Source organism: Dendroctonus ponderosae, unplaced genomic scaffold (assembly GCF_020466585.1).
Source record: "Dendroctonus ponderosae isolate FM_Combo_2020 unplaced genomic scaffold, Dpon_F_20191213v2 Dpon_F_20191213_1, whole genome shotgun sequence".
Taxonomy (NCBI): Eukaryota; Metazoa; Arthropoda; class Insecta; order Coleoptera; family Curculionidae; genus Dendroctonus; species Dendroctonus ponderosae.
The window spans coordinates 26314909-26326048 of record NW_026017110.1 but is presented as its reverse complement, the minus strand read 5'-3'; the positions used below and the strand labels follow the sequence as shown (position 1 = coordinate 26326048).

General features: G+C 36.1%; 1 protein-coding gene across 1 annotated transcript; it reads left to right on the top strand.

Annotated features, from left to right (window-relative positions):
• On the top strand, positions 1–10975 carry LOC109540392 (ubinuclein-1). The gene is made up of 10 exons (XM_019908752.2): positions 1–267; positions 7946–8065; positions 8125–8415; positions 8468–8536; positions 8592–8751; positions 8840–9001; positions 9063–9246; positions 9305–9544; positions 9614–9697; positions 9806–10975. Exons 1-10 carry the CDS (start codon positions 100–102, stop codon positions 10782–10784), a joined length of 2457 nt encoding a protein of 818 aa, XP_019764311.2. The 5' UTR covers positions 1–99; the 3' UTR covers positions 10785–10975.
• Positions 10976–11140: the final 165 nt, after the last annotated feature.

Genomic DNA, 11140 nt, shown 5'->3' with positions numbered 1-11140 from the left:
TAACTTTGAATAGCTTGTTTGGCTGCCAGAGTAGTGCATTTTAAACATGTTGGAGTAAAGCCGGGCAGTGTTATTTAGTTAAGTTTTTTGTGATGAACTATGTCAGACATTAAACGTGTAGTTTTATCAACATTAGAACCACAAAAAGTGTGTGCAAAAGTGGTGAAAAAACCGACAAGAACTGTGCGGATTCGAGTGTCATTGCCAGAATCGAATGAAGACAAATGCCCAGAATACAATTTTAAGGACGAGTTAGCAGCTGTAAAGGTAATCTTGTGACTGAAAATGGTCTGCTAAAATCCTACAGACCCTCCACATCGCAAATACAAAACTGTCACGGCCTAATTTCCAGTGGAAAGCCCGAAAATCCGACACGAAGTTGCACTTTGGCAGGTTTTTTGCAAGTGGATCATTGAGCAGCCGGGGCGAATTTTGTCAAAAAAACTGATTTAGGGCAGGCTTTAAATGTGTGATTTTCGTTCTAGACGCCATATTTGAAGCGGATTTAACAAAAAAACCTCGCATTTGATCAACCGGCAAGCCAGACTAAGTTGCAAGTGTGCACTCCCAAAAGTTTGCGTCTTTGCCCAGGTCCGATATGTAGAATCCGCATAAGAGGCAGGAAAAAACCTTTAGGGCTCTCCCGATAAATATCGATTGTGGTTATGTCCTTTTGCTCAGTTCAAATGCCCCCAGAGCTGCTGTACCCTGCTCTTGGCCTGACTAGGCGAAAACAATGCAAAGTTCAGCAGTCACGTAGGTTCTTGAAGTGTGCGACGTTTTCTCTATGGTTAGTTTTTTATTCCCCGAATGTAATTCGCTTTGCCACGACTTGTTTTATGTAAGTATTTTGTCCTGCGATTTTTTTTAACAACCGAACATGTCACTGTGGTAATATTGTCGGCGTTGTCACGTATCTCCAGACTAATCAAACAGGGCGTCTCAAAACCGATCGCGTTTTCAGCTCGAACTTTGAAATTTCAATCATCGGCAAACCCATCCATCGTCCATTTGGGAGAGAAAGCACCATTAGATTATAATTATTTTAATTCCTTATTGGCCATATCCGGTTGGTCTCGAGCGGTTTTGAGTACCGATAAGACGGTTTGCTTGTAACTAACTGTAGGTGCGAATTAACTATTTATTACCCAGCTAGGATGAGGTCAATCTAGCCGATGCAAATATGAATTTCCCTGCAGTTTAAATGTAGTTTTTAATTGGATTTAAGTGGGCCTTCCAGTAGTTTGAAGCTGTTTCCTTATAAAGGAAAAGAGGGCGATTAGAATGTAATGGGAATGGGCGGGCGGCCGGTTGCGATGTTGATGAGCAAAGTCGACATCGCAATTCATCAAAATTAGGCTGTTGCAAGCGGAATTATGAAAATCGGGAAATTTGCATCAAAGGGCATTTACAGGCGGGAAAACCCAGTCGGGTTTTTGTGCAATTTCTCTATTCACAATAAATTTTATTTTATTATTGCTGAAAGCGAATGGCGCGCTTTTATCAGGAGCGCAGAACGGTCGAGGAGGTGAAATTTACGTTGCTCGTGCTCCGGCTAGATTACCTCTCGCTGTTCGTACAATGTTGTCGCTTTCCCTGAAAAGTCTTCAGATGTTCAACATTATGAAATCAATGCGGAGTATTTTGCCTGCATATTTAGCAGTGTTGGAAAGACAGAACTTTTTTGCTTTTAGGTCGTGCAAAATTTTGAAATTACCAGCCCTGTTGTTGGGTTTATCTCAGGGTTCACTCTATTTGTAATAGGCATAAACAGGGTGGTCCAATATAGACAGTTTTAATAGAGATTAATGCTTCAACTTTGGGTCATTTTATAAATTGTCGATAACTTTTTGAAGTGATAACTTTTTATGGGAGGGTAAACCGATTTTTCTCGGTCACGGCGGCTCCCACTCCGGCCTCTTTGTGTCTGAAGTTTGGGACGCACATATGCACCATAGCGTAAGTAAAATAATTATTATATAATTGTAAAATATATTAATAATGTATTGTAAAATAATTATTATATAATTATTTAACTTTCTCTATGATATGCACTTTGAATTGGACATCTTTCTCTTAGTGCGGGTGCATCTGTAGATCTGATGAACTTTTCAAATACACATTGCGTTATTAAAATGACAGTGATTTTGATTTATCAATTATTGAGTGTGATATTATTGCGTTAGGTGCAGTTTATTTTATAACGCTGATAACAATGAATCAAGAAATTATCAAGGGAGAAGCTGCAGATACTGCAAATACTAGGTAAAGAGTGCTCATGTACTACATGCCTGTTCGAGTTTCGCCGTCTTTTAAATTTCCAATTAAAGTACACACACAATTATACACACTAAAGCAGTTTAAGTGCAAAAAAATGCGGATCGTCCATCAATTTGCAGAGAAATGTATTACAAACTTTTGAAAATCATCTTCAAACGACTGGGTATTTATCATTGCAAATGATATTGCACATTGCCGTGCACTGTTAAATATTGTTTTAAGAACTAATAATCGATGTTGTGCAACAAAATTGTGCCTCAGATCCAATACAATAAAGTTTTTGAAAAAATGTTGGACCTATTTTAAATCGCCTGATTGATTGTGGACGCAAATTCGTATCAAGAAAAGATTAAATTAAATTACATCGTATCGATAGAATCCCGGTACCGATTCCCTATGTCCTACTCTCCGTCTGTAGTCCATATGCTGCCCAGATGATGTCCATTTGCATTGTATTGCACGATTCGGTAAAATATTACTACCTACCTGTTTAATGATTTTCAGGTAATTCTTAATAGTTAATATCTAACATTGTTAAGTGGCAAGGAAACAGATATATTTCTTCGCAAAAACTATGCATGCTACAAGATTTTACAAAGAGCACAAAATTGTGAATAAGTGATTAGTGCATCAACCTAAAAAAAAATGAGTTAATTTGATCCTCCAACTAAAACGTTCAGGTAGTTTTTGTACCACGACACTCAAGAATTCCCCACTTGTCCAAAACGGCTGAACTCGATTGTTTCATCAAAATATGAGTCTTACATAAGAACAAATTCACAGCAAGTTTCACTAAAATACATCGTACCATTCTCCCGATATTTCAAAAAAGATAAATTTTTTGAAGAACTTTGACCATCAATAGCAGAGGAGCTAGGCATTTTTTGTTAATAAAAGTTAAGTCAGATCGTCTTCTTTTGGTCCAAAGGATATCGCAGTACCCTTTTGATCATGAGCTTACGGGACATCCTGTATAATAGATATGTTTTGAATTTAATTGAAAAAATATTTGAGTTTTCCTCGGTTATTTCAGAAAACATGGTTTCCGTCTTCTTATTTTCTATCACGCAACGCATTCTTGATGTTAAGACGATACGAATCTCTCTTCAGCTTATAGTTGCAATATATGTAAAACGAATTTATTATGGCTTACTTTCAATTCTCTATATTATTTCTATGATTAATTGTGTTTACCACGCTTCAAAATGGATTATTTCCCTTCATATACCCTTTGATTCCTTTATGATTAAATCTTCTCAATTTAGCTTAATTTTTTTAGCCTTGGATTAGTTCAGTTAGAATTTTTTTTTTGAACATACGCGCGATGGCTTATATTATGTACAGATATAGTGTGTCAAGTGTATCCTGTCTCTATAGCTCTTCCTCGTTTTACCGTCTATTTTAAACAGATAGAACGTCTTCCAATCACCAAAATTAATTGATTTTTTAGTCCTATTCAGATACAAGTTGTAGCAGACGTTCATGAGCAACATACACAACAGCAGTCACAAAAACATGCTACAATGCAAAAAGTATTAAGTAATGCTGAACGCCAAAAACAATTTCGTGCTAAAAAAAAGCATTAAGTAATAGATCAATTCAAAGTAGCTTTCATCAACCACGAACTAGTACTGAACGTCAAAGATTATACAAAGCAAATAAGAAATTACGACAAAAAAATACAGAAACTCAAGAAGAAGAGTTTACACAAACCCAAGAGGAGTAATATGTACAACATCTCGTTAAAGAATATTAAATGTTGCAAATAAAAAAGATATTTTACATTCAAAAAGAAATTAAATTTTATCTGTTCCTGATCCATTTATAAATTAGTAGACTAACAAGAATATTAAAATTATAAAATAAAATAATTATTGCCATCATGCGTTAAACAAGTTCAATATTTTATGGTTTCTATTAATTTATGAAGTTCATCACTTCTGTCGAGCGTCCCGTGACGCACACCATTTTTTTTTATTTTGTGGAAATAGTTTCTGCAAACACATTCTTAAGACACTTTTTCGAGGGTAATCCAGTGGCGTATACTTTTTATGCTTCTCCCCAAAAGAAATCATAGTTAGCTGTTGTTTAAAATAAAACTCTTGTTCAGTTCTTTTCAAAAATATCAAGAAAGTGAGTTAACATTGGATTAATTAATAATTGCACTAAACAATAATGAGTTATTATTTGAAAACCATCTGTTGTGAACAGTCCAATTTGGAACACCCGGTATAAATCGACCGAGTTTTTCAGTTGAAAACTAAAATTTCTGCTAAGTTGCAGTCAATAATGTACTAAAGATTATCATCAACCATAAGCATGTTTTATGACTGAAACCCGACATTTCTTTGTTTCTTTAAAATTGTCCCATTTTGCATTTTTCCCAAAAATCCAATTTGATTCAATAAATTATTATTTTTTAAAGTCAACTGTGATTTGCTATACAATGCGTTAACGATCAAAGACACAAATTTATTACATTTTTAATCGACAACTTTGTGGATTTTTCATTAGTATTTCTAGCCGGTAGTTTTTGCATCCTCAAAGTGATATTCTACTTCATCATCAAGCGAATTTTACAGGGTGCCTTTTTTCTCGCCTTCAAATGGTGGTACCCCAAACATTTAGAAATATTTAGGTTTGCAATGTACAGGGTTATTGATTGAACTTTGGCATCCCGTTTTTGCATCTAATTTGAAATTTAGAGAAAAATGTTTAATACAAAAGTTGTAGATATTAACGTCTAGTTTATTTTAAGATAACACCAATTGATACAGGGCGTCTCAAATTCAAGTGGCAGACCAAAGTTAACTTTTTTTAAATGGAATGGCGAACTGTTTATTGTATATTCGCACAATTCTAGGCCTATTTTAATCTAATTAATAAATTTTCTATAATGATTTTCAACTGTTTTTGAGTTAATAACCAATATTGATTGAACTTTGGCCACCCGGTTTTTGCATCTAATTTGAAATTTAGAAAAAAAAGTTGTAGATATTAACGTCTAGTTTATTTTAAGATAGTAACAATTGATACAGGGTGTCTCAAATTCATGTGGCAGACCAAACTTACCTTTTTTAAATGGAATGCCGTTCTTTTTATTACATATTCGAGATATTCGTAAAATTCTAGGTCTATTCGACATAAACGTTCTCTTGATTCTCAACTGTTTTTGAATTAATAGCCAATATTGATTGAATTTTGGCCCCCCCGTTTTAACATCTGATTTGAAATTTAGAGGAAAATCATAAATACAAAAGTTTTAGATATTAACGTCTAGTTTATTGTAAGATAATACCAATTGATACAATCTCAAACTCAAGTGGCGGTACAAACTTAATTTTTTTTTAATGAAATCGCGCACTTTGTATTTCATATTCAAACCATACGCAAAATTCCAGTCCTCTTGGATATAAATTTTCTCTATTGATCTTCAACTGTTTTTGAGTTAATAACAGTTTAAATATTCGGGCATTCCATTTATAAAAAATTGAGTTTGGTCAGGCACTTGAATTTGAGACACTCTGTAGCAATTGTTATTATCTTAAAATAAACTAGATGTCAATATCTACAACTTTTTTATATAACATTTTGCTCTAAATTTCAAATTAGCTGCAAAAACGGAGTGGCTAAAGTGCAATCAATAACCCTGTACAGCAAAAATATTGAACGGATACAGCTATTTTATACAACTGTACTGTTTATTATGTACTTACATTTTTACAGCTTTCTAAAGACGATTTTAGTAGCAACGGCTCATTAATCTCAGGTTTCCAAAAATGAATTGTTTAGCAAATCTTTTTTTTAAGTAATGTTTCATTTAGACAACATTCCAGGTCAGTCATGGCTCAGCTCTTAAATTTGCTGTAAAAATTTGAATACCAAATCTGCATACTTGGTCTACTTGTTTTCATGTTTGAATTGAACACTTGCAAACTTTAACGGTTTTTTCTCGCTCGTTGTTTTCTGTGTTTTCAGAGTTGGTCTAATTGCAACCACTTTAGGAACTTTCAACTTTAGGCTTGCAACACTTTCAAAAGACTATCGCAGTTTGTAACTATACATTTTAGGAAAATCAAATGGAAATCGGTTAAAAATAGTTTTTTGTTTAGACATTTTCAATTTTCATAAATTTCTAAAAAAATAAAACCTGCTGATTGAGCTGAATATTTTTTCCCAAAGTGTTTTACTTGTTTGAAGAAATTCAGAGTTTGTAAACGCTGATTCTTACAAACTAAGGTTGTTGACGGTTTTTTGAAGAAAGTTGATCGTTCTAAAAATCTCGTTTTTTCTTGCGTTGTTCCTAATGCTTTCCTCGTTTGTTGTGCACTTCCTTTACATGAAAGTTGTTGAGGACTTTTAGGCGACGATTTAAGACGCGTTTCTATGCCGCTTTCACTTTTCAATTTTTTTTCGAATTTCTTTATAGACAGATGCACATTAAGAAAATGCGAAGCTCCAATTTGGGCACGGCTGTTTAGGCAATTTTCTATAGCAAGAAAATCAGTTTGTTAAAATATCCCTCACAGTATTGTAAACATTTTTTTAGTTCGAAACGCGGTTCATTTGAAATCTTGATGCGATAAAATGATGAATTTAAAATGGTTTTCTTGTCGACTGTTGCTACAAAGTGAACCACGCTCATATGGAAATGATAATTTCACCATAATATTGCCATATTGATTCACTCCTAGGCTCTTGGGGCTTTATATTTTGCGATTTACATGACAAACTCTCTATTTGTGCTTAAGAGCGCTTAAAACCACTAGTCTGCTGACCATATTTTCACAATATTTTACCAAACCGGAAGATGGAAAAAAAATCAGTGGTTTGCTCGACGCAGCAATCACCTCTGATGATGTAAACCACTCGTGCTTACAAAACGTCTGGAAGCTTGACTGAAAACTGACCGCGAAAGCTTCAAAATCATTTGGAAATGTTGCTAAACATCGTCATTTAAGAAAGGCCTTTGTTCATCCAATTTTAACAATAGTTACCGGAAATATGCTCTAATCAGGCATAATTATTTAAGTATGGAATCACCTACATTTGATTTCTGATTTGAATAGGTATTGAAACATTACAATTATTTTTTAAAATCTGGAGCCAGTGACTAATAAAAAAACATCGATAATCGCTTATGACAATACTTACCTACCATTATCTACCAGGTTGTTGGAAACGTTACAATTTAAATTTAAATGAAAACAACGCTATTTTCCGTTGAAAGTTCCGCTTTCCGCTTGCAACGATCCGACATCGTTGTGTAATGAATGAAATCCGAGGCGTGTCCTAAAAAAGGATGGAACAAGCGCGTCGTACTTAGGCGAAACAGAGACATCAACACCAGCACGTGCTGATCCGGGCCCGCTAAAAATGCTGCTGATGGGAAACATTTGAATGTATTAGGAGACGTCGTGAATTGAATGCCGCAATGTCTACGCCCAGTTAATTTCCATTGAAAAATCCAAGGTTTGCTCACTTGATGAGTAAAAGTATTCACAAACATTAAGATATTTTACTTATTTATGTAAATTGCTCAACTGAAGAGGTGCATTTGGCCACATAATTAGTATCCAAAAGTCAAATAGTAGTTTCTTAGATTGAGGCTTTTTAACTAATTAAGTACTTAACGCTGTTCCATCACAGAGATTTTTGATTCTAGAAAAAAATCAAGCAGAATGGTAAAGAACCAGTTCCTATTGTACCGAATGGCGTGGATCCATTCGGAGACGAGAACGATGAAGACGTCCAACGGATCGCACTCGAACTGGAAGCAAAATATGTGAGTGGAACTTTTCGAGGAAAAAATATCAAGTATAATGAAAATAATTTCCTTTTTAGGGCACCGGAGTGAGTGGAGGGTCTAAAAAGAGGCGCAAAGGACGTAAGGACGATTACGCGGACATAGGGGCGGGCTACGATGAGTCCGACTCTTTCATTGATAACACCGATGGGTATGACGAGATCATACCCCATAATGTTACCACAGTACGAGGCGGATTCTATATTAATAGCGGCGCCTTGGAATTCAAAACGGATGATGAAGCCACCTCGGAAGTGTCCTCCAGCAGTTCAGAGGAGGAAGAAAGCGAAAGTGAGGAGGAGGACAGTACTCTCAAACTCAACAGAAAGGTACTTTAAATCACATCCGTTACTACTGGTTTTAAAGTAGGTTTCTCTTCAGCGGGTGCTTGAAACGTCCGAAGAAGAAGAAGAAGATGGGAATAGCAATCACAGCACTCAAGGAGCAAAGGTAAAAACACCGTATTAGGCTCAAACTAGCAAGCACTTACTGTTTTCAATTGCAGAAGCAGGAAGGCGAGAAACCAAATATTAGCATGCAACAGGCAATCCAGAAGAAACTATTCAGTAGGGAGAAAATTCAGATTAAGAAGCGGAAGCTGGACGAACAGAAAAATGCAGCTAAAGAACTTCTGAGAGACAAAAAAAGCGAACCAAATGGCACAGGTCAGTTTATTTTACACGATGGAGCGGATTTACAATTAAAGTACAAAAAAATTGATATAAACAACTCATACTCAACTGTTCCTAACAGTTTCAGATGCCGGAAAAGATTCTCTAAAAGAAAACAAAAAGCCCATGAGACTAAGCAGCGTTATTGCCGCTATAGACTCAGTGCTAGGTCAAGCTGATGGTCAGAAAGCAGCTGAAAATATCGCTGGAAGCGCGGATCAATCAATTGGGCCTCCCAATAACAGTGAGTGTTTGAATTAATATTTTTAAACCATCTCCAAGAGGTTTGATTACATATTTTACAGTGCATGAGCTTACTTCAATCGGAACCGACATGTCCACTAGTGGATTGGAAATAGTAAAACTCCCCGAAAATCTACCGCCGGAAATTCTCCAAGTTATCGAAAGCCTGAAGCGGTCAGCTAAAGAATACAAGGACGGGGGGAAAGTGAAATTCTTCAGCGGTGATGTGAACACAACACTTCTCAAGTAATTTCAGTGTTTTTTACGCAATTGAAATGTTCTTCAATTGTTGTTTCGTCCTCAGATTGGAGCGGATGTGTAAAGTACTCGGCCGATCCTCCAGAGTGAGGGTATATGAACATCTGGCACCGTTCGTAAAGTGCCGAAAGGAAACCTTAATTAAACGTGCCAAAAATCTCGTTTACGAAGATGAAAATTCGAAGCTCAAGAAGGCGATCGATAAGCTGAAGGGTCAGATCATTCAACTGATGCCGGCGTTAGTCACAAACCACGAAAAAGAATGCCAGCGAATTTTACAAAGAAAGTACGTACTAGTTTATTGTGGTTTGTACGGGAAGTTCAATGCAGTTGACCACTAAACTTTCATTTGCAGGTTCTCCCTAGAAGCAGCCACTAATGATGAAATAAAAAATTTGAAAACTCCCAGACGGAAATTTCCTCTGCATGAAGAAATGAAGTAAGTGCTATTAAATTTTATTTTGCAGGTAAAACCTCATAGGTTCAGCTTTTTTCACCCAAATATTGAAAAAAATCCTTTTCAACTTAACCAAATTATTTTTTCCAGGCGAATATTGCGAGATATTGCAAATTTAAAAAAACGTTGCCTACTGCACGAAGGCAAGTCGAAGAACGACATCGAAGTGCTTTTAACCGATTACTTGCGAGTGAACATCTTAACATTGTGGCCCGAAGGATGGATGTCGATGGCAGTTTTGAAGAAATTCTGCACCGCCATGGCAATCAAGACACCAGATCCAAAGAGTTTAAGCAATGCGAATATAAATAAACATTCCCAGAAGATGCCGGCACCTCTAATTAATTATAGTTCGGGAAATAATATCACCATCACGCCAGTAAACCTGACGGATAAATTGAACGATGTTGGTTTGGGTTCAAAGTTTAAACCCGACGTTGAAGTTGTGAGTTCAGTAACTGAGAAGCCTGCGAACAACATTGTGCCTTCAATTAAGAAGCCACCCGAACCAATAGTCGAAAAAATTATTATGGCTGTTTACAAAGACAAGCCGGATATTAAGGACAATGGTGTGATAAAAATGTCTAAACACAAAGAGGAGCCTGTGATACCCAAAGACATGCACTGCCAAATAATTGATCTCACCGACACTCCAGTAAATCGCTTGCCAGTAGCAGATCAGGAAAAATCGCAAGACTCAAATATTGGCGCATCACTGAAATCAAAATTCCCTGCACTTACTGTGACTCCAACCAGTTCTCGGTCGCACCTGGAAAAGGAAAGAGAGGATATACAGAAGGTGGTGGAGAGTTTAAAAGCCTTACAAAAACTGTCATCTCCCTCGAAAACGGAAATGTCTAATCCGGCCGTCTCAGTAATAGCGTTCAACAAGACTTACTCAAATTCGAATTTCGGTCCTAACAGTGGCGTGACGAATAATGAAAGGACGAATTTCAGTGGCGCCATCGGATTTCAGGACGAATTCCAAAAACAGTTTACCAGTTCCCTGAATAACCACAAATCCCCACCCTCTACTCCTTCATCTTCAGGATTCAATAGATGTAGTTGATCGAATTTCATGTAGATAAGTATTTTTGTATCGGACCTCAAGTCTTGTAAAGTTCTATTGTATAGCCCGGCAAACGTGAAAATTTGTACATACGTGTTTATATATTAGCTGCCTTGATAATTAGTTCTATTTTTCCTTATGTTATTTTTTTCTTGAAATTTAAATTATTAAATGCCCTGATTAAAAATTGAGCTGTTCCTGTATTACTTATTTGAAAGTGTGAACTATAAGTTCTTTTACACTGGGATTCTGACGCCCGCAGACAGATATCTCGAATACCATTTACATTGCCGCAGACTTGTAGCAAGACAGTAAAATAGTAAAAAATCCCGGTTCTCATGAGTGGCAAGTCCATA